Genomic DNA, 25017 nt, shown 5'->3' on the forward strand with positions numbered 1-25017 from the left:
ATTCAGGATATTCATTTTCTCTAGGGACAAAACTGAGAGGAAAAGAAAACGCAACTAGGGCTTTGTGTTGACATTTTATTTTGTGAGCTGGGAGGTAGTACATGAGTGTGTACTATATTTTTATTTAATCCATTTAATTTTTAAATATTTACATAAAAATTTTTAGCAAACAAGAAGAAATCTCAACATCTATGAAACACAAGCAAGGATGCTCAAAAGATAAATTAATGCCATCCTTGATAAGTTGTAAACAGGTAATTATTGCTTTGGATTTCAAATCTACTAGGAAGCCCTAAGGTTGGAATACCAGCATGAGGTTTGCAGCTGGGAATACATGTATGGCCTAAAGTATTATTATGGGAGAGAGAAAACTTAAATGTTTTTCCTAAAACAAAATGAGAAAACACAGACAAAAAAGTTAGCTTAATAGTGTTGGGCTGTCAAAGGCTGAGCCAGGACTTTATGATGTCTCAAGGCCCAACGTATAGCTGCCCCTTTATGAGAAAACCGCAGCTGCCCCTGACGAGAAGCTTAGGTTTTGAAACCTTGAGACGAGTGTAGAAAGGACCACGGCATGGTGAGCTGGGGGGCACTACTGAACTTGGTGAGGGCCAGGTAGGGAGCACGGCTGTGTCAGACGCAGCAAGAGCACGTCCCGGGCCATTCCACGCTCCTCACATCCTGTCGTCTACTTGTCTCCCCAGCTCACTTTGAACTTCTTCCAGACACATAGCGTGTCCTCCAATGAGTCCTCACTGTGCCCCAGGATCTGTGCAAGACAATGTGAGGGGCCCCGAGGTAAAGCCGACTAGACCTCAAGACACGGGGAAGAACAATCACATGAGGAGTCCAACGAGGGAGAGAAGACATGTATGGAAATAGCACAAGGACAAGTGTGGTCGGACAAGTGTGAGGGACGAGTGTGGTCGTGAGAGGACTGAGGAAGACTGTGGATATCTTGAGTCCTGAAAGATGGCCAGGATTCAGAACAGAGGGGCAGGTGGAGAAGGGATTGAGAGAGGGGAAAACGTGGGGCAGCGCATGTTCAGCTTGAGTGCGGCGTGACACAAAATCAGCCCCACCGTTTGGAGGAAGCAGTCAGCCATGTGCCAGGTTTGAATAAGACCCCAAGAACACCGATCCTGACGGCCACATAGAGAAGGTCTGAGCAGGTATCCATTTTCTTTCATTCTCCTCACTCACGCTAGTTTCCTCTTGGCTCAAAGGAATGGCCAGTTTTGTTGAGCCAATACCTTAAAATGAATTTGTGGCCAAAGTCCAAATATTTCCAAGTGAATTTCCTTGTATTCTTAAACCTCTGATGAAGATCAGGTGAGCTTCGAAGGTCTTTCTGGGATGTCTTCCTCACCACTGGCAGCTTGGTCCACCTGACAGCAGGCTGAGCAATGACCCAGGGAGAAAAGTGGATGGGAAGCAAATCGGCACAGAGTCACATTTCTTCACAAGTTATAAACAACACATTTTTGTAACTGAAGAAATAAACATAGCTCACTTCTAAGAAAGCAAACATTTGTAGGAAAGTCATTAGATGACATCTGCTCTCTGATGGAAAATTGAAGGAAAACAGCATGATTCAGGCCAAGCCAAGGGAAAGACCAATTAGTGTTATTTAGACTACAGCACTATCATGCTTCCTTGTATAATAAACAAACACTGAATCTCTTTACCCTTTAACACCAATGTTCTCCAACGGGAAGCCAAATTCTTCCCTCTTCCAATACACCAGTCATTAAACTATTTAGCTGTTGGTGCCAACAGTGGGGACGAGCCATATTGGTGGGCTCCTTTGGCAGACCTGACAAATATTGGGAATGAACAGTAAAAGAAATGGAATAGAAGGGTGGAATGGTGAAAGAGGAAGAACAGAAAGAGAAAGAGCAAAGGAAAATGTGCCTAAGGTAGTGACAGGTAGAGTACCTTAGCTATCACCCACTGGCCCCGAGCCACAGGTTGTCCAGAGCAGGACATCAGGTGAGTTATAGGTGTAGGTCTGCTCTTACCTCTGACCCTCACTTGTTCTGCGACCCTTGGGCAGGTCTGTCTTGGGTTCCATGATCTCTAGTGTTCTGCTTATCCCATCCATGATTCTCTAAATCAACTGGCCCACCATATACTGTGCCACAGAGAACGCACTGCTACATGCAGTCAGGAGCCCTCCCCAGAGTCACAGACTCAAGATGTCAGCCTTCAGGTAACTGAGACGATGGAGCCTCCCTACCCAGAAACTGTGCAAAATGACCAAAGAGAAATAGAACAAAAGAAGTCACTAAGGGCAAAATTTTAAATGTGCATTCTTAAGAAAGTGGTGAAGTATTATGGGGAGTAAATAAGATTCTGAAAGGCCCTCGATATGGAAGGCTGGAAACTGGAGACCACAACTGGGGACAGGGGAGATGGGGACAGCTTCACTGGAATTGGGCAGAGGGGCTGGGAAAGCCAGTGGGCCATACCAAAGTGAGGGCCTGTAGATGGGGCTGCCCATGTCTCCAGCTGCCAGTTAGCCTTTCTAGGGGGATGAATGAATAAAGTCTCAATAAAAAACTATATGGGCGAGAGTGATATTCAAAGTATTTAATAACCAGTAAGGCACAGGCACCAACCAGTCAGACAGATGTCAGCAGTAACAGTCGACAGGCTGGTAGGGACTTGCTTAACATTAGTCCCAGATCTACTCCAGACCTACTTAAAGATGGATTTCTAGGGAACACAGGCAAACAACGGTGGACCTATGGTAGCCATCAGTGCTGTTCACTAAATATTTCCAGTTCTCCTCTCGGGTCCGTGGTAGGTGTGCATGTCCCCACCCTTGTGAAGTTAGGGGTGTCCACATGAGTCGCTTTAGCTAACAAAATGTGAATGACATATGTCACTTCCATTCAGAAACGTTTAAAAAAAACAGTGCCCAATTTGCCACCTTTCTACTTTCCTCTGACATGGGAAGCTGCAGTGTTTCAGATGGCAACAACACTGAGGAGAAATGAGATAGACACATAAATGACTGAAAAGTTCTTTGTGTATTATACCACTGAGATATTGTGATTGTTGTTACTGCAGTGTGATCCAGCCTATTCCAGCAGGTACTAGACCCAAGGAAAAGTGTGCCTCCCATGTTTTTGGAATATTGCAAAGAGTGATAGGGCTATTGCAAATGCTCATTCAAGAACACATAAAAAGGAATAAAATCCATTTGAAAACTACAATCATTTGCAGCATTAAAAAATAACAATGTAAGACATACATTTTTTAACATAAGACATAAATTTTTTAATGTTTATTCCAGAAAATAAACTAAATTTGGGATAACATTTGCTTTGAGCTCTTAAGGAAATTAAAGAAAGCATGGACATTGAGAAAGAAGATGTGAAAGATGAGTTGATAAGACAGCTGTTTTAATGTTACGAAATAATGTCTTAAAGCACTAGAAAAAGTACAGAGCAGAAATTATTAATACATTACAGAAAATTATGAGTCAGTGAAATAGCAGACAAGTATGAGAGTTAGGAATGGAAAATAAAGTGCAAGAATTATAAGAGAAGATGACAGATGAGGAGTACAGACAATGGATATCTACATATGGATAACTGGTGTTCTTAAAGAGGAAACAGTAAAACCAAAACAGGAAACAAATTAAAGACATACTAAAAGAAAACATTTCTAATTCAAACAAAACAACTAAAATGTACAGATCAAAATAAGAACCTACTCATATCCTAGTGAAATTATTAAATTTCTCAAAGATAAAATAGACAATGTTGGATTATTGACAAAATGGTGTAAATTCATGTCCTCCTGTCCTGTCTGCACCCACCCCCACCAACTATTAATATAACTGAAAACCCCGGACATAATACTGCAAACAATCATAAGAAGAGTCTCTGAAAGGTGGAAAGAAGAGGGAAGACTGTCTAGGCACCTCAGAATTTGAGAAACAATATAACGTTGAGTTCACCAAGTTTTCCTTTTATATCCCTATATTCTGGACTTGATGTTAGAGAACCCTGCAATTCAGAAATGCCAGCCAGCACAGAAGAAAAGAAAAAGCCTGATCTTTTTTAGTCAAAGGACTGGGAGACAGCCCAGCAGGACAGAAATCTCTTTGGCAATAACCACCTTAACCCATCCAAACACCATGGATGTCTCCCCCTGCTCCCAACCACAGTAGAGAATAGGAAGCCTAAACTTTCACTCCACAGTGAGTGGTAGTGGACAGTCTGGGACTAGCCCTGCTGGTGACATGGTGTCAGCAAAGACCAAGTGGGGATCCTGGACTCCCACCACTTATCCTGGAGATAATGGGGAGCCCAGGTGACATGCTTTTCCCCGACTGATGGACAATATCTGCTAAGACCAAATGGGGAGTCTGGACATCTACCCCTGCTCAGCAGTGGCAGGCGGTGCCCCTCCCCCTCCCAAGTAGAATGTCGTGGGCAGAACTTGTAGAGAGGGGAGCTGGAGAAAGGGAATCTTTAAACCTGCATATAAAGTTCTAGGCAGATCTCTGACCAACCCACACCAGAAACTGATCAGAATTAACAGTGCAAAAGGTTGGAGAACTGAAGTAGCAGTATATGAAATATCACTGCACATAAATGAAGCAGACCAGAATAGCATTGCAAAGGCTCTAAAAATTAAACTGTCATTACAATTATGGCCCACAAAAAAAGGTAAGTACCTACACACTAAATCTAAACAGTGTCACTATCTACTAAAATAGAAAATAGATTAAAATTAAGTCAAGTAGGATCCAGAGTTTCATAATACCCCAAATATTTAGGATACAATAAAAAATCACTTGTTATACTAATAATCAGAAAAATCATAACTTAAATTAGAAAAGACAATAAACAGATGCCAACACTGAGATGGACTCGGATGTTTGAATTATTCAACAAGGATTTTAAAGGAGCCATCATAAAAATGCTTCAGTGAGCTATCATGAACACTCTTGAAACAAATGAAAAAATACAATATCTCAGGGAAAAAATAGAAGATATAAAAAGAATCAAATAGAAATTAAAGAACTGAAAATACAACACCTTAAGTTAAAAAAAAACTCATTGGATGGAAGTTTTTAGCATACTGAGATGACAGATTGGTAAACTTCAATAAAGATCAAGACAAATTACCCAATCTTTCAGGATATCAGAGACCTATGGGAAAGTAACAAAAGATATAACATTTGTGTCATTAGAGTACAAAAATTAGAAGATTTTATATATGTATACATATTTATATATATATGTTTATATATATAGTAGGGCTGAAAATAATATTTGAAGAAATCAAGGTTGGAAATTTTCCAACTTAGGGGAAAAGCCTCAAACTAAAAAGATTCAAGAATCTAAATTCCTAAACAATATAAACCCAAAGAAATACAAGAAGACACATCACAATCAACATTTGAAATCTAAGGACAAACAAAGATCTAAAACTCAGCTAGAGAGAAACAATGCATTACCTATCAGGGAAAAACAATTTGAATGACAGTGGATTTCTCATCTGAAACCACAGAGACCATAAGGAAGTAGTGCAACATGTTTCAAGTGCTGGGGGAAAAAAAAAAGAACTGTTAACCTCGAATTCTATTTCCAGCAAAACTATCCTTCTGGATTCAAGATATTCTCAGATGAAGGAAAACTAAGAAGCAGTCACCAGAAGGCCCCCCCCCTTAAAGAAGAGATAAAAAAAAGTGCTCTAAAAAGAAAGCATATGATAACAGAAAGAAGCTTCAGAACTCTAAGAAGGAAGAAAGAACAATGTAACGGGTAAAAATAAGGATAAAGATAATGGGATATCCTTCTCTTAATGAGATTTTAAAAAATGTTTTGACAGTTGAAACAAAAATTATGCCATCTGACGTGGTGTTCAGTGCATGTTGTGAACATATTTAAGATACCTATATTTAAAAGGGGGAAGGATAAAGGGACCTAAATAGAGATAATGCTTCTACATTCCACTTGAAGTGGAAATGCTGACATCAGTAGACTGTAATAATATAAAGCAATCTGGAGAAGAAGAGAGAGAGATACAGAGAGAGACAGAAATTCAAAACTTCTATAGATAAATCAACATGGAATCCTGAAAAAAATGTTCAGGTAACCCATAGTAAGGCAAGAAAAGGGAAACAGTAGAACAAGTAACAGAGGGAACAAAGAGAAAACAAATTTTAAAATTATGAAGTAAAGCCCTAACATATCAATAATTATTTTTAATATAAACAGTCAAAATACAACAAATACACCAGTACGCCAGATAGAGACTGACAAGATGGATTTTAAGAAAATATGACTCAACTATACGCTCTCTACAAGAAACTTGCTTCAAGTATATCATAGGCAGGTTGAAAGTAAAAGGATGAAAACACACATATTATGTTAATACTGTATTTAACAGCAATTTTTAAGAAGGAGTGGCTACATTAACATCTGAAAAAGTAAATTATCAGGGACATAGAGGAGCATTCCACCAAGAAGACATAAGCATACTAAATATGTATGCACCAAGTGATAGAGCTTCAAAATACCTGATGCAAAAGCTGATAAAATTGAAAGTAAAAACAGATTCACAGTTATACTTGAGGATTTTATCACCCCTGTCTCTAGCTGAATAACTAGACAGAAAATCAGCAAGTATATAGAACAACTAAATAACGTCATAAACCAATAAAATCTAATTGACATCTAAACAACACTCCACCCAACAACAGCAGAATACACTTTTTTTCCCCAAGAGGGCCCATGAAAAGTTCACCAAATAAACCATATTCTTGGACAAAAAACAAATCTCAATGAATTTAAAAGAATTAAAATCATACAGAGTGTGTTCTCTGACTACAGTGGAATCAAACTAGAAATCAGTAACAGAAAGATAACAGGAAAATCTCCAAACACTTGGAAACTAAATAACATACTTTTAAATAATCCATGGATCAAAGAGGAATTCTCAAAGTGTCTTAGTCCATTTGGGCTGCTTCAACAAAATATCATAAACTGGGTAGCTTATAAACAACAGAAATTTATTTCTCACATTTCTGGAGGCTGAGAGGTCCAAGGTCAAGGTGTCAGCAGGGCCAGTCACTAGTGACAGCCCACTCTAGTTCAGAGATGATGCTTTCTTCCTGTGTTTTGTGTCTTCACATGGTGGGAGAGGCAAACAAGCTCCCTCTGGCCTCTTTTATAAGGGCATTAATCCCATTCATAAGTGCTCTGCCCTCATGACTTACCTCCCAAAGGTCTCACCTCTTAATACCCTAATACCCTCACTTTGGGGGATAGGATTCTAACCTGATTAGGGGGGAGGGGACACAAACATTCAGGCCATGGCACAAAAGAGGTTTTTAAAATAGAAAGAAATAAATGAAAACAAAAGTAAAACATGTCAAATTTTGTTACAGACAGAGAAATTTATAGTACAAAATGCTTATATTAGAAAAAAGAAAAGATCACAAATCCATAACCTAATTCCTACCCCCAAGATAATGGAAAACAGAGGGAAAAATCCCAAAGTAACCAAAAGGAAGAAAATAATAAAAATAAGGCCAAAAATCACTGAAATAGAAAACAAAAAACAATAGCAGAAATCGATAAAACAAAAACCTGATTCTTTTAAAAGATCAGTAAAACAATAAACTGACAAAGAAAAAAAGCAAACAATACTGCAAAGTATAAAAGCAAAATGATACAAACTTCCAGTACCAGGAATAAAATGGCTATCACTACAGATGCTGCAGCCATTAAAAGTATAATAAGAAAATGCAACAAACAATTCTACCTGCATAAATTTAACAATTTGGACAAAATGGACCAATTCCTTGTAAACCAGAAATTACCAAAACTTACCCAATATAAAAGAGATAATTTGAATATCACAAAAACTATTATGGAAATTGAGTTCATCGTTTAAAACCTGTCAATAAAGAAATCTCCAGGTTTCACTGGAGAATTATGCCAAACATTTAAAGAAGAATTAACACCAATTCTACACAATCTCTTCTGAAAACAGAAGAGGGAACACTTCCCAACTCATTTTATGAAGATAGTATCGACACCAGACACTGACAGTAAAAAATAAAGACAACTACAGATGAATATCTGTCATGAATTTAGATGCAAAAATCCTCAACAAAATATTAGTAAACAGAATTAAGCAGTATATAAAAAGAATGATACACCTTGACCAAGTGGAGTTTATTTCAGGGATGCAAAGCTGGTCAATACTTGAAAAATCAATCAATGTAATATATCAAATCAACAGGGTAAAGAAGATAAATCACATGATCGTATCAATCGATACAGGAAAAAGCATTTGGCAAAATTAAAAACCTATTATGATACAAATTCTTCCAAGGACCTTATCTGTGGGACCAGAGTGTGGAAGGAACATACAGGTAGGCCATTCACGGACCTCCCAGTTTCACCAGACATCAAGGCAGCACATCAACGTGGGTCTGAATTTCAGGCATTACACCACATTGTGTATGTAGAGAGTCCCAAGGAATCTACAAAAAGACTCCTAGAATTAATATGTGAGTTTGTAAAGGCTGCAGGATACAAGATCAACACATAAAAATCAGCTGTATTTCTGTGTATTAGCAGCTAACAGATGGGTAACAAAATGAAAAACCCAACACCATTTATAGTTACTCCAAAAAAAAAAAAACTATGAAATACTTAGGTACAAATCTAATAAGGCATGTTCAGAATTTTACAAAACACTTATGAAAGAAATCAAAAAACATCTAAGTAGTGAAAAGACAGACCATACTCAGGGGTTGGGAAGACTCAACATAATAAAAATGTTTATCCTCCCCCAAAGTGATCTACAGGTTTAACACAATTCCTATCAAAATTCCAGCAAGATTTTCTTTGTATATGTAGACAAGCTTATTCAAAAATTTATATGAAAATGCAAAGGAATTAGAATATTTGAAACAATTTTGGTAAAGAAGAATAAAGTAAGAGGAATCACTCTACTTGATTTTAAGGCTTACTGTGTAGCTGCAGTAATCAAGACAGTGTGGTACTAGAGGATAGTCAGACACATGGATCAATGGAACAGAACAGACGGTACAGAAATGAACCCACACAAACACTCTCAAGTAATTTTTCATAAAGGAGCAAAAGTAACCTAATGGAGGAAGAATAACCTTTCCAACAAATGATGATGATTGGATGTCTATAAGGCAAAAGTGAGTCTTAACCTAATCTCATACCTTATACAAAAATTAATTCAAAATGGATCATGAATTTAAATTTAAAATATAAAACTTTTAGTAGAAAACATAGGAGAAAATCTTCAGGACCAAGGACTAGGCAAAGAGTTCTTAGCCATGACACCAAAAACTGTGATCTGTAAATGAAAAACAAAAAGAAAAAACTGATCAATTGAACTTCACCCAAATTTAAAACTTTTGCTCTGCAAAAGACCCTAATAGGAGGATGAAAAATCAAGCTAGAGACAAAGAGGAAATATTTACAAACCATGTGTCCCATAAGGAAAATCCTACCACACCAAAGAAGCTAGAACTCCTTTGTACACACCCACCTTACAAAGAGAAAGCAAGGAAGAACCCCCAAGCTCTAAATGCTGACACAGATGAGGACTCCACTTGCACTTGTACGGCCAGCTCTAGTCTCATTTTAGTTTCCACCAAGGTCGCCCTCTTCCTTGACCTCAACAGGGATTGTCAGTCAATGGATTCATTAACTGAGTCTCGGAATTATGTGCTAATCCCACAGTCTTACATTATAAGACAGAGCTCTGAGCTCCAGGAGTACTTCCACATGACAGTTTTAAAAAGACGCCCATGTCCTGTGTGCCATGTGCCTATTGAAGGACAAGCTTCCCTTGGTTATTCCTAGAGTGGAAAAAAACTGCTAACATCTATCTAGGACACCACTCCAGGGCTGGCCAAGGAAGCATCTTGGGAGCCAAGGCTTACTCAGTACACTCTGTGTCCTGGGATGGGCATCAAAGCGGATCAGCAGACAACATAGAACAAACCCGGCAGTGAGGCCAACAAGGACACGGACACGACTTTGGCCTGTTACACTGAAGGACTCATCAGTGCTCCACTAAGGAAGGACTGAGGGCAGCATCAGTGCATCACCTGTGTTGCTCTATGTGTGTACATATTTGCATGTGTGCCTCTCTATTAGTTTTATATTAACTATGTAACAAACTGGCTCATTCATTCCATGGTGTATGTTGGGTTTTTCTCCCTCTCCCCAAAAGTTCTGTTATCTTTCAAAGTGGCTGCTTGCTCAGGGTGCTGGTAAGGAGCCACCAGACATAGGCAGTCATCATCAGCCAGGTGCGTGGTGGACAGCACCTGGGTAAACAGCCTCCTCCCAAACAGGGCCTGAGCAGAGCCCCCCAGAGCATGGCCGCCTGCCACGCCACGTATTCCTCCCCTGCTCTGTGCACCAAAATGCTTTCCTGGCTCTGACAATGGAAGCTGCTAATGCATCCCAGAAAGTGTTTACAGATTGTGCAGCACAAGCGCTCCACCTCTGGAGCTGTGAACCATGATGCCTGCCACATGCTGGACCTCCCAGGGATGGGAGGGAGAGCTCCACGATCAGCTCAAAGCCACGGGATACCAGGGTCTGGGAGGGTCTGCTTCCACCAGAGGGTCATGTGAGAGGGGGCATTAGGTGCCACTGTCCCACTGACCTCTGCTCCCTGTAAAGGAGACTCTGTGTTCTAAGTGTGAAGTGTTTGCCCTGAGAGGAATTTGGTTTGAGCAGCTGAAGGGCATTGCTTCATCTGCCCATCCCACCCCTCTCCCCTTCTCTTCTCTCTGACCACGAGCAAAGCACCACCACAAACTATTGCCAACAAATGTGCAGCCCTTCCTCCAAAAGGACAGTCCTACCCCTGACATTCAGGCCAGCTTCTGCCCACCACTAGCTTGGATCTTCACCCCAGCAAATGGGTGTGTCATCCCTTAGCTTCCTAGGGAAGAGGGTCTGCACAGGCCCTGCCTCCCCCCAGCAGAAGATGCCAACAGTGCATCCTCCTTTCCAAAATCCCCTGGAGTCCCATCTTCCAGACGCCCCTGAGCACCAGCAAGCTTTGCTTGCCATTTGGTCCTCCACTTCACTGACACCTTATTTTTAGATACTAACATATACAGGTCTCTCTTTTCACAAATTACAGACTCACAATGTATCCATTTTATAACTCAGCTTAAAATGTACCCCTAAAGGAGCCACCAACCCTCAGAATTCCCTGCTCTGATTAGCAGGGTGGTCACTTCCATTTGGACTGAAGGGTGACTGACAGAAGTTCAAAATGTCCAAACTTCTATCAAGTTAACATTTTTTTAGTGAAATCAAATGCTGGTGAGTATATGGTGAGTAAGACCCTCTCCCAGGCTACTACTCGTGGTACCACTTGGTAATAAAGAAAGATATTTGTGAACAAAGATGCTGAATATTCCATTGTTGATAATGTTGGAGAAACCAAAAGGCAACCCAGAAGCAAGATCAGCCAACGGGGAAGTGGAATTCAATCTTACCCAACAGCTAGGTCCATTATCCCTCTAAAGAGAAAACAGCCAGGCAAGCGTTTGGGAGAAGATGAGCCCCCAAGGACACAGGTCAGTAAGAGAGGAAGAAACAAAAAAAGGCAGCCTGGTCCCCACTGGCAGTAAATAGGAATTAGTGTGGGAGTGAGCAGAAAAGAGAGGAGAGAGAACAAGTGAGGGTAGTAGAACAATATTCCTAATTCGGAAAATACAATTTATTGTCAAATATCTGTGAAAATTTACAAAAATGTCAAATGGTCACATATGCTTGGGACACACATGAACTTCAGCACTTTAATACATTTCAAAAATTAAAACTAAATAAAAGCCACATTCTCTGCAGAGAGAATAAATCAGAAATTGATAGCAAAATAACTTAGAAAATTGTTTGAAAAATTACAAAACATTTCCCTTTGCTCTGTCCTACCAAATGTTTAACTTTTCATGAAATAGAAGGTTTCTAGGAATATAAATACAATTTTTTGTATTGATCAAAATTAATTAAAGCAGGACCAATCCTCAATAAATCAACAATTATACAAAAAGTAAAGAAGTTGTCAAAGAAATTCTCTCCCAAAAAGGTTCTGTGCCTCCTTTCCTTTATTGCCAAGTTCTTTCAAACCTTCAAGGGACAGGTTACTTCAATGCTATTTAAACTGACCCAGAAAAGGAAAAATTATGGAAAGCGCCCTAACTCATTGTATGAGGTTAGCAAAAATCTTGATATAAAAACCTCAAAAATATAGCACAAACCAACATCTTTCATGAATACAGATGTAGTAATTTTCAATAAAATATCTGCAAACCAAATCCAGCTGAATATTAAAAAGACAATATATCATGGCCAAGTACAGTTAATGCCAGGAACACGAGGATGATTTAATATCGGAAATCTACTACTACGACTCCTCATGTTACTAGGTCAGAGGAGTAAAAGAACATGAACTTCTAGATGGCCTTGAAGAACCCTGGTAAGCACGCGTGCTGGGGGTCCCAGTCTTCTTGGCACCCCCTTAGCAGCAGTTGGTTCCGCTGGGGAGGACACGGCCCAGGAGAGCGGGGTTACACCAGGCAACGGGTCCAGACCAGGTATCAGCCCAGTACACACACGAGCAGGCAGAGAATGGGGGCCCTATTACTGCGAATACATCCCATTAGTGGGTCATAAAATTAATCGATTAGATCTTCATCATCTATTTTTTCATGGAATCAACTGGAATTGAATGAAATGAAATGGGATGGGGAAAAAAAAGCAAATAGAAAGGATAAATATTATTTCCTAAAACTTTTGTATAAGTAATATGAAAAACATATATATAGTCATGATGTGAAATATATTTCTTCCCATGAATTACAGTCAAAAAGTTCCAATAACACCACCGATCTAGGGGGTCGAGAGGAATCATTTCTGTATTTTCTGTATTTCTACTGCCACGGACTCGGGTTTAGAGTTAGGGTTTGAGTGAGATAGTAAAGAACATCTATTTAAGATCTCATGAAGTAAATCTGGGGCCAACCTTGAAGCGAGACTTGGCTATAATTCCTTGTTCGTGTCAACTCTTCCCAAATTCAGTAATTCAGTTCATGAGGGTCATGAGAGTGGTGTTCAGTTGAAGCATGCTCTTTGGAACTGTACTGCCTCAAAGAAAAGCCTGGCTTTGCCACAACAGTATATAAGATTATTTTTCAAAAATAGTCACTCTTAACCCTCCCCCTAAACACATACGCACAATCTCCATGGGAAGAGCATGCTTCCTGCTCAGTAATTCTGGGCATGGCCACATAACCTGCTCTCTTTTCATAGTAGCGAGGGTACTGCCTACTCCCTGACTATGGCTGCAGCTATGTGAGTTGCTTTGGCCGGCGGGATGTTAGCGGAAATGCCATAAGCAGAAGTGTGAAAGACTCGTGCACACTGGTACTTCATGCATCTTTGTCGTCGCCAGGAGAGGAACATGTTCTGGTAGCTTCCTGATCCAAGGCGGATGAGAGACCCATGGATCAGAGCCCCCGTAAAAAGAGAGTGCCGTCAGAATAGGACCCCACGAGACCAATGCACACACGTTTTTAAAAGTAGGAAGAAACATAAGCAAAAGGTAGTCAAAGAACAAGTATTACTAGATAAATTCCTCAATAAAACAGTCCCAAATAAATTATGGACAACTTAATGTATCTTTTAAAAAGCTCAGGTAGAAATATAAGTTTAAAGAAAACATTTCAAGACAACTGAAGCCGTGAGCTTAGGAAAAGAATGAAAAGAATGAAAAAGGAAAACACATATCTGAAGACCACATTAAAAAAAGAAAACTTCCCTGAAACACACACATAGAGACACACACTTATAAAGATAAAAAATTATTTACATAAAAATTGTTTACACCATGTCCTGATGAAAATGTGAGACTTCAGGATAAAGAAGAAATCACGTAGGCATCGTGCCAGACAAAGTGAGGTATGTACAAGGGGAAAATCAGATTGACCTCAGACTTCTCCTCAGTAATACTCAGTGTCCAAAAAACAACAACCAAAAAAGTCAGAAAAATTTTCTTTCATTATATTGTTGAATATTTTCCTGTTTTTTCTTTCATAAATATTAACTATGCATATGTTGGGTCTCCTTTGTTATCATTTTTCTATAACCATTTGTGTGTTTGTTTGTAAAATACCTATTGTGTCTCGTATGTCCCGGCTGCTTATTCCACTGTGTTTATTTCTGCTGTTCCGAGCGGGGTCCCCTGTTTGCCAAAGGACAGCATGGAAAGGACAGGGGACACGAGACGGAACGACTAGAGAAATCCATGATCTCAGTTCTGCCGTGGTGTCTGGCTCGTCCTGTCATGAATTTTCTTTTCTCTAGAGTGACATCTTCCCTTCATTTTCAGCTTTCAAAAGTCAGTGAAGACCTCCAGAGGGCTCTTCATTAGGGACAGGGCTGCTCTCCCACTCCACCCACCCCTCGTCCCACTTCACCTCCAGCTGTCTTCCTCCATGGGAGGCTGTGTGTAATACACCTAGACTGTAAAATTCTGTGTCAACAAGGTTTCCCTTCAAGTCTTCATCCCTTGCCATTTTTGGTGCCAAACTGGGCCTCTTTGGGGACAATACCCAATTCTTCCAAGTCTCATGCAGGGCTCCCAACTTCAGTGTTCTTACCAAAGGTGTATTAGACAGCACAGGGAGATGACCGTCATCCTTACAGAAATCTCTGTCCTGCTCGCAATCCAGGGAGACACACATCAGCCTTCAGGATCCTTTCTCAGACCTAGACTTCACAGACCCAAAAAGACTCCTTCATGGTTTATGTCGGGAGCTGGTGCCATTTCCTTGTTTCATTGGAGATAAACTTTGTTCTTTTAGTTGTTGCTTGTTTGTTTAATGCAGTTTTGAGAGGAGGAACTTTTGTTTTCGTTCCATGATGCTATATGCCATTTAAAACAACAGGATTTTTTGTTCTTACAATATGAACAAATAATTTGAAGACCTGGACTAGCATCAATTGATTAAATAAAAATGTACAGAATAAAATTCACAAATCAGGTCAGGAAAAAAAAAAAAGACCCAGACTAGCCAAAACTATAACAATGATGGGAGGTCTTGCCTTAGTAGATGCTAACACATCACAAAGTCCAGTAACTTTAAAAGTGTGAATTAGCACAGGAAAAGACAGACAGATTAATTGATTAAATATATTCTAACATAAAGATTCAAATATTTAAAAGGAAATATGAGGAGATAACATAGATGTCCATATATTTCCTTCCAATACGAGGCTACTTCTAAACATGACCAAGGTAGAGAATTCAAAATCGGAGAGACTCCTAGAGTAGACCACTTGAAAATGTTGAATGTCAGTATATCAAAAATATAAATAAAAATAAAATGTAAATGACAAAATGAGAAAATTATTTTCAACATATAAAAGAAAAAAGGTTAATACTTTTTGTCTGTAAAGAGCACTTACAAATGAGTAAGAAATTCTCAATAGAAAAACAGACAACGTATGAAGATGAAAATCTGATATTCCACCTACAATGTCTTAAGGAGACACAAAACCAGTATTACAAATGGTCCAAAAGTATTTTTAAGAATCTCTCACTAACAAAATGTATTTAATCTTACTGCCAACTATTGCAAGGTAAGTGTATGCGCTCATGGAAACTTTCTGGATGGCAATTTGTAGTATAAATCAAAGATCTTAAAATTTCACATACTGTTTGACCCCCAAATCATGTCTCAACAAATATATTTTTCTAAAAATGTCTTCAAAGCAAATAATCATAAATTTGAGCAAAGATGGATCTGCAAGTATATTTATAGCAACTGCAAAAAAAAAAAAAAAACTGTGACCAGGCTAAATATTCAGCGGTGAAGAACTGGTTAATAAAGCATGACTCAGCCAAATTATGCAACACTACGAATATGTTAAATATGATTATAAGAAAATATTTAATGACATGTAAAAATATTCCTCACAATATTAAATTTTTAAAAAATAGTTATGAAAATAGAGTATATTAACTTTTAAAAAAATACATATATGTTAATTTCTAAGAATATTGGAAATATATACAACAAAATCTTAACATTTAATAGAATTAAAAGTGATGTTTATTTTCATCTTTGTCCCTTCCTGTGTTCCCCACATGTTTATAATGAATACGTTTTATGTTTTTAAATCAGGAAAAAGAACACATGAAAGTAATTTCAAAAGACAGTGTGAAGAGAATTTAAAGAGTCCCTTAATGCTGTAAATAATTCTTTATTAATAGAGTTATTCTTCCTTGTTTTCAAATTATTTTCAAAATAAAATGCTGTTGTATTTATAAATGAAGGCCTGGAGAATAACAGCATTTCTGAGCATCTGACCACAATAATTTACAGCATACATTGGCTGGAGCTGCTCAGTGCTGACCAATTCCAGAAAGTAACTGCGTGAAACACTTGGAGAGGAAACTGCTTTACGCTTCCATGCTATTTATGGAAATTAGCATCTCTGTAAAAATAAACTGAAAGCAATCACAATCATAAACCTTGAAATGTGGTTTCCATAAGATGTTAGCTTCAGTGCTTTAAGATCCATTAGTAACGGAGAGGAGGAACACTGTCTACTTTTTTCTGTTATGAAACAATTACACATAATTGTTTTTTTCCTCTTATATCTTCAATCTCTCCCTTTCTCCTGGCTGCTTCCCTTCTGGAGTACAGATAATCTGAAACAAACTCTGCTAAGAAAAACCTTTCTAATAATCCCGTTTCTCTCTCAAACAGGATTAGACACTTCCTGTATTCGGTGCCTCACCTGCGATCCACATCGTCCCCAAAACTCCTCCTCCAGATGCAACCAGTCACTTCCCAAGATCAGGGGGAATTTTCACCTTCATGTGCCCCTAAAACTTGTTCAAGACCTGAAGGAATTTTCAATGCTTCCCTCTGTCTCAGTCCCACATAACCACTTATCAAGTTCTATTCCTTGGGCTCTAAAATAGTTCCCACAGTCCTACCCTCCTGTCTGCAACTAACTCTCCCCCCAGCTTGTGCTTGAAAACTGCGTTAAGGTCTCCTCTTGCCAGCCTGGACCCTGCTCTTCAAACGCATGGTGTCAATGGAAACCAAAAGGAGGAGACAGACGTAAGAGGGACTTCCGAGGTGGGACAATGGGAGTTAGTGGCAGAACAGGTACAGGGCAGGAGACAGAGAAGGAAGCATCTGGCTCAAGTGTAGATAGGGAACACAGGCACGGGATGGACAGCCAGGGACAGGGAGGACTGTAGCCGGGAAGCATTGTGTCTGAGGCTACTGGGGACATTCTAGTGGAGGTGGCAGTGACTCATGGACGTATCGACCCGTAGCTCACTGAAGAGGCAAAGAGACGCCTCTCTGAGGTACCAAGTCTCTTGCATACTGGAGGGCCCTGGAGCTATAGAAAAAAAAGATAGAAAAGAATAAAGAAAAAACAAAACAGTTATCAAGATTGTGTTTTATTTTCAGTGTTTACATTTAACGGCTAATGTAAAATAATGCACAACTTTTTTATCTTTTCAGTGCATATTATCCTATTTGAAGAGAAGCTCAAAAGTTTACATTTGAGAGGCTGCATCACTGTGGGAACCTGGGTCTCCATACGATGGACCCCAGGCAGGAGCCTCTGGAGAGAGAATCGGGGCCACGGAGGCGTCCAGGGCGAGCACACGGAGTGGGAGGGGAGAGGGCACAGGGCAGAGCTCTGGAATTGAGTGGCATTTTTTTTCAGAGGGAGGGTCTCACTCTGTCACCCAGGCTGGAGTACAGTGACATGATCGTAGCTCACTGCAGCTATGAAATGAAAAGGAAATGAAGAAAAAGAGAAACGTCATAGAGACTGGGAGTACCTACAAGCAGAGACTGACCACCCCCTCCCCAGAGGGACACCTGCTTAGACAGTGGGTCCACTGGTGTCTCCCTGGGTCTAGCAGAGCAAGGAAAGGAGAATCGAAGGGAGCCGGCAGGACAGAGAGGAGGTCGCATGAAAGCATCCTGTGTCCCCACTGTCAGGCACAGCAAGGTGCACGCATTCCCTAACGGTCAAGTGCACAACACCAAAGGGAGCTGGGTGTAGGCGTGCAGGCTAGGCGAGAAGACCCCAGCATGAAGCAGCAAGCAAGAGCTGGACCACCTGCTGTGAGGAAGTTCCTGCAAAGCCCTCTGAAGGTCTCACACCTGCCACCACAGGGGCAGAGTGGTCAGGGGAGCCAGAGTGGCAGTGGCAACTGCCAAAGAGAGGCATCCGATGGAGGAAACAGTCATTTGCCCTTCTTCCCATCCCCTCTCCTTGTTTCCTAACCCTGGAAAGACAGATCCAGAAAAAACAAAAGGACAAAGTATCTCAGAACCAGTCCCCACCACCACCTCGCCATGCCATGGTAGGGGAAGAAGCTTCCTGTTGCTCCACTTCCGGTACCTGGAGCCGTGCATCAAGCCTGGACTAGAGGGAAGGGAGATGAGATTTCAATTGAGAGCCAAAATTTTTAATTGAACTGGACTTTTAATAACTGAAAGTGCATCTACCTAAGATTTCATTAAGGGATGGGAAAGAGGGGTTTGACAAGGTCTGGCTGGGCCAGTGACTGGTTCCATATGTGTGCCTCACTGAGCTGAGACTTCTCAATAAATCTGTGTCTTTCAGAGGCCCCAGTCTCCCAGATCCCCCAAGCCAGGGCAATACTCACGGACACGCAGGCCATGACTTACCATGGGGCTAAACCTAGTCAAATCCAGGTTGACCAAAAGAGAGTTCCATGCCATGTCAGAGTCAGGGCTACCCTGAGCTGATTTATCCAGAGAGAAAGTTCTCCAAACCCTGATCAGGGATGAGTTCCCTGGGACCCCATCCACACTGCCTGTAAGTGGCATGATCAACGGTGACAGCAGCATCGTGGGTGATGGGGAACTTGCATGGTGAGGTTGCTGGGAACATAAGATTGTCGTGGAAGATGAGTAAACCACACTTCTGTCCTCATGTCAACGCTCTGATTTTGCTGGCCTCTCTCAGCACCTATAACTTCATCGGGGATGGAAAAGGGATGCCTGTGTTGGCAGCAGTGGGGGAGGTCAAGATTTAAAGCCCGTCTCTGACATCCTGTATTAGTTTCCTCTTGCTGCTGTAACAAATTACCACAAATTTAGTGCCTTAAAACAACCCAAGTTTATTCTTTTACAGTTCTAGAGGTCAGAAATCTGAAATACATTTTTGGAGCACTAAAATCAAGGTGTCATCACAGCCAGTTACCAGTGAAGACTCCAGGAGAGAATCCAGCACTTGTCACTTCTAACTCCTGGAGGCTGCTGGCGCTCCTTGGCTTCTGGTGCATTCCTCTAGGCTCTGCCTCTGCGGCAGCATCTCCAGCTTCGCTGCCCTGACTCTCCCGTACCCCTCTTATAACCACTAAGGTGATTGCATGATTTGGGATAATCTCCCCACCTCAGGATTCTTAATCATAGCTGCAAAGTCCCTTTTGCCGTATTAGGGAACATTTATAGGTTCTAGGGATTAGGACACGGACATATTTGGGGGCCATTATTCAACCTGTCACAATCCCAAAGGCTTCCCTACTCTGCCTGGCAGCCCACCAGTATTATGATCAAGGAAACAGGAGCTGAAAGGACATATACCCAAGACCACCTGGCCTTCTGTGCCTATCCTACCTCCAAGCCCTCTCCAGGATCAGCCTCCTGCACCAGCCTCCAGCCTCAGGATTAGAAACAAGACGTGAAACCATTCTGTCTTATACTTATGCGCCAACGAGACCCAGGGGACAGGAGCTGAGCCAGTTCAGACTTGCTTATTTTACAAATCATGTTTTCACATTTTCAAAATCCTCCCTGCACAGGACGTCAGCACAGGGTTACAAGACAACTCTTCCAAGGAGCCTCCCAGAACCTTTTCATCCAAATGTCTCCTGCCTTTCAAAACTGTCACTTCAAGGAACCTGTTCCAACAGATGTCTGTGAACTTGGCAGGGGAGTGATCAAAGATTAAGTCATCCTTCTGAAGAGGCCATCCCACCCAGACTCACCGGGGGCAGGGGACAGGGTTGGCCAGAGAATCTAAACAGCACAGCACCTCACCAGAGGAAACCACGGTAGGGCCCACTCAGGTACGCAAGAGGCCACCTGGATGTGATTGTTTAAAGAGACAAGCTACATGACCAGTGTTAAAACCATTTCTGAAGGAACTTGCCAGAGAGCCAGAAAGCTACCCTATGACTATTAAATTAGTAAACAGATGAGGTGGTTTGTTTTTCCCCTGGGCCAGAGAAAAAAACAAGGGGCAAGTTGTCATTCAGGGGACAATTGACACAGGACTCATCCTTAAGGTGTCAGGATAAAGTCTGAAAAGCTCTCAAATATTTCAGGCTGGAAGATAGTTGGGACAGCAGCTGCTGTCGTCTCTGGGAAGACCAAGGCCCCTTAGAAGAGCGCTGGCGCAACAGGAAGTTCCCAGGGCCTGCGAGGAGGAAGGGAGCCTTGCAGCTGCCTGGGAGGGGCGCGCAGGGAGCTTCCCCAGGGATGGCCGAGAGCGAGCCAGAAAACAAGGGATCGCCAGCCTCACACCTCGCCCTGCGACCTACTGCCATTGCTTGTGGGCAGTGAACATCGGAGTTTAAGTTTTAGCTGGCTTAATAAAGAAGATATATTTTTTATTAGTTAGGTAGAACATCTCAGGCTCCTTACAGCTCAGCCTCGCACGCCTACCAGATTCCCGCCGAGCTCTGGGGGCAGCAAAGGACGTTCGATGCAAAGGACGACATTAGAGAACAAGCACTGGCACCACCCAAGCGCCAGTCACCAGACGCCTCCGGCGGGCGGTTGTGAGCCAAGCCCAGGCCGACCCTGCGAGATAACCAGCGTCCAGCCACGGGCAGGGCCCGGGACTGACCTCCCCTTCACTAGAACATTCCGTCAGGGCCCGCGGTGAGATGACCCTGGCCACACACCCCTCACGGGCAGGCTCCGCCCCCAGAAGACCACGCCCCGCCTCCTTCCGGCCTCCGCGGAACTGCCCTCCCCGGCAGGTGCCTCTCGAGTGCCCCCTGCAGCCCCACGGCGGCAAGCGCAGGCGCTGCGCTCGCTCCAACCCCTAGCGCCGGCGCGGCAGCATGGCAGAGAGCTGGCACTTCCTGTGCGCTTGTTAGGTGCCAGGCACTGTTTTGTCTCGTTTTACTTTTTTCCGCTCGACAATGGATTAACTCCTCCAAACAATTCTTTGAGGCAGACACTATTAATACCTCCTCTCTAAAGATGTGGAAACTGAGATGTGATGCTGAGCTGTTTGTGTGACACAGGAACGCAGCCGTGGAGCTGGGATTCGAACGGCGGGGGGCGTGAATGACGAAGACCACTGGTCCGAAGTCTCCGTTCGTGACCTTATGTGCACACTGCCCCGATACATGGAAACGGCACCGCCACAGGCGCACAGATATGGAAAAATCTGAAAAAGGTCAGTGAGTGATTCAGGCTGGGCAAACACTGTCCTTGGCCAAAGGTCAACAGACTGCCTCAAAGCACATTTAAATTTTATAGGGTGAAAGAAGAAAAAATGAAACATTGTGCCTTGAAGCCTCAGCCCCATTTGACCAGAAACAAATCTCTGAAGCTCTCGCAGCCTATTTTAGATCCGCTGACAGGACAGAAATGTAAGTCTCCAGCCTTTTACCTCAACGCTCACTCGCTGGCCAGAGAAACCCTAAAATCATCCTGAAAATACTTAGCAAGAGAGATCTATTAAAATGTAATTATGGGGCAGCATCAATAAAATGGGTTAGTGGGGGAGAAGATGCACCTCACCGACCAGTTCTGTGTGAGTCACAGAATTCATGGGGCATTGGAGCCAAAAGAGGCCTTAAAGACACTAAGTCCAAGAGAGAGAAACGAGAAGCAGAGAGTCTGATTAATTTATTCCAGGGTGTATATCTTCATTCATGCATGCATGCTTATTTAACAGGCATTTAAGCCCTTAAGTGCCAGGCCCTTTGCTCGACTCTGAGAGTACACAGGCCACCGAGGCATGTTCGTGAGAAGCTACGTCTGCAGGGAGGGGTTGCCTTGTTCCAATTTACATGAGACATTATATGGGACTAGCAGCAGCCCTTGAGCCCTTGGACATGACACTAAGATGTGCTCTGCCTTAGATCTGCGGCTGAAACTGCTTGGCTGAATCCAGGCTGCAAACATATTTGTCTGCCTTTCAATGCTTTAAAAGCTGGGAGATTTTATAAGAAATCTGGATGATCTAGCTATCTTGAAAAATAAGAAGATCTGGCAATCTTGGGCTTGTGTGTCCGCTTAGCAATGATCTGCTGGAATTGAGTAGAGGCTGCTCTTAACAGACAGAGCATGTGTTCTCCACTTTGCCATGGTCTCTGTCACTCTCTGTTGTCTCTTAGGCATGGTAGCTACACTCCCTTGTTTGAGTCTGCCCTGTAGGCAAATAAGGATGCAATGCACGAGCTGAGTCCTCCCAAGCTGGTTGGAAAAGACAGAAGTCTAAAGAGAGGATTGCAAAACAATGAGATGTGTGATGACAGAAGTAAACTCAGAATACTTATTTAGTGGCTAAGCTGGGGCCAAAACCTGACTCTGCCCATTCATTTCATCCTGGCCTCTGGCAGCCCAGCCTCTACTGTGCACATGCAAATAGCCATTCTAGTCTGAAAGACAGGGTCTATAAGAGGCCCAAGTCATTGCTGGTGCATGGTAATCCATAGCCCTATCAAGACCCTACTCGGGATTCAGAGAGAACCCAAGGGATTTGGAGCATCCTTACAGCTAATCCAACCAGAAATGCCATTGGCTGGAGGTAGGAGAGAAAGTTAAATTCTGTGGTGTAGGATTAACATTAATGATACCACATCTTAGGTGGTCTAGAATAATCCTGCTAAGCAAATAGAGGAATGTCCACCACTCCCTTTCCCCTCCCTAGTACCTTACCTGCAGGAGGCTAGAGTGTGTGAAGACCATCCACGTCAGCAACCACCAGGGGCTCTTCAGGGAAGCCATGGGGTCCTGTCTCCTGGGGGTCTCACTTAAAGCCTACAAAAGAGGAAAGAGTTGGTTTCCAGCCAGCTCTGGTCCCAGTGGCAGTACCCATGACTCGAAAGACCAATCAGAGAAGGGGACCCTGAAGCCCAGACAACGTCCTAAGGTTTGTGTTGGCTGAGGAAGGGGCTGCCCACTGCAGGGTGCAGCTATCTGGGGCTCCCCTAGAAGGGCTGCATCAAGGTCAGCAGGGGGCTGGACCTGTCTCCAGTGGGGGCTCACACCTCCAGCCCTCCGGAAGCTGAGACACCCTGCACCAGCCCCCTCCCAGCCCAGCTGTCGGCAGCGGGGTGTGGCCATTGGCATCTGGCTAAGGAAGCAGCACCGAGCCCAGGTTAGGGCACCTGCCAGCTTCTACTGCTTGAGGCAAAAATGAGTCTAAGACCAACCAAGCCAGTCCACACAGGGAAAGGACCTGCCTAAGGTCACACAGCAAAATAGTGACTTTCTAGGACTGGAACACAGGTAGGTCTTCTGATAGTTCAAGGCTGCCCCCAGCAGGTGACACCGCGCCCTCCTTGTCCCAGACCCGAAGCCAGAGAGGTCTGAGAGCTGATGGGCCTTTGCAAGGAGCGCCCCGGGGCTGGACTGGCACAGCCTCCGCAAATCAGGCCAGGGCGACCGCAGAGGCCAGCCGGGGCCAGGAGGGCAGCGGGGGCTTTTCTCTGGGTTTTCCCGTCAATTTACAGGGAATTCAGCATGAGCTGCGACTGGAAAAGCCAAGGTCGCACTCAACTCTCGCTTCGCCTCGCGGGCGCCTTGGCGGAGCGGGTGTCGGGGGCGGGTCGGTGGCTTCTCTCCATCTGGAGAAAGCATTAAGGGCCTGGCCTAATGCGATCCGCAAATGTGCTGCTGTTTCCGACCTGAGGCGGCGGCTCCCGGCTGAAGGGAGGCTGCCCATGCCAGGCCCCGGGCTGCGCGCCCCTCGCTCCCGCGCCGCCTGCCCGCGCACTGGCCGCACCGCGCCCCGCCGCGTCCCCGCCCCCCGGTCCCCTCACGCCCCGCCGCGTCCCCACGCCCCGGTCCCCTCACGCCCCGGTCCCCTCACGCCCATGGTCCCCTCACGCCCCGGTCTCCCCACGCCCCGGGCCCCTCACGCCCCGGTCCCCTCACGCCCTCGGTCCGGCGCGCGGCACCTCAGCCCGCGGCGCTCGGGGCGCTGGCGACCCAGGTGCCAACTGGCCGGACCTTCGGACGCTCGAAGTTTTCTACCTGGAAACTCCCCATTCTGTGGAGTCCCCCACCCCCATATTCAAGAAGGCCCCTCAGCCCGCAAAGGGCCCCGACAGGCTCTCCCCGAACCCGCCAGGACCCGCGGAGCGCGCCCGCCCCGAGGTGTCCAAGCCGCACGCAGAGTCCCCGTCCTGAGGCCCCGGGACCCGCGCAGCGCCCCCAGCCCGCTGGAGCCCCCGGCTGGCTTAGCGAGGCCGCCTCCGGGAGAGGCCCCCTCGCTCAGCTCTGCACCCACCTCGCAACGCACAAGCTCCTGGGACGCGCAGCCACGGCCCGAGCGGCTCGGCGCGCGCTGGGAGAGGCCGGTAGACGCGGCCCCGTCGACACCTCGTGCCGAATCCGGGCCCGGGACCTTCCCCGACGCCGGCCTCCAGCCCGCGGCGCCGCAGTCCCCGCCGCCGCCGCCGCGAAGTTAAATGGGGCTGGGAGGGGGCCGCCCCGCCCGTCCCGCCCCCGCCGGGCGCGGAGCGCAGCGCTGGCCGCGGCCCAGGGGCGGAGGGCGCGCGCCGCCACCTGCACCGCCCGGCAAGTGCACGGCGCGCCCGGGCGCCGGCCGTCCGCGCGCGGGCACCGCGCTCGCCGCCGGAGCAGGGGGCAGCCGGGACGCGAAGAGACCGGTCGAGAGGCCGGGCCCCGGCCGCTCGGAGCGCGCGGAGCCG

At 44.1% G+C, this 25017-nt stretch overlaps 1 protein-coding gene across 1 annotated transcript in view; it reads right to left on the minus strand.

The window, feature by feature from the left end:
- ADAMTSL3 (ADAMTS like 3) overlaps nucleotides 1–24770 on the minus strand; it is a 276104-nt gene extending 251334 nt beyond the window's left edge. Inside the window, exons 1-2 of the mRNA XM_045561569.1 lie at nucleotides 24594–24770; nucleotides 23018–23119 (exon numbers count right to left, since the gene is read on the minus strand). Of these exons, the coding sequence (XP_045417525.1) occupies nucleotides 23018–23086 (69 nt within the window). The 5' untranslated portion in view covers nucleotides 23087–23119; nucleotides 24594–24770. The remainder of the gene's footprint in view (nucleotides 1–23017; nucleotides 23120–24593) is intronic.
- Between the last annotated feature and the right edge of the window lie 247 nt (nucleotides 24771–25017).

This window comes from Lemur catta, chromosome 9 (genome assembly GCF_020740605.2).
Source record: "Lemur catta isolate mLemCat1 chromosome 9, mLemCat1.pri, whole genome shotgun sequence".
Taxonomy (NCBI): domain Eukaryota; kingdom Metazoa; phylum Chordata; class Mammalia; order Primates; family Lemuridae; genus Lemur; species Lemur catta.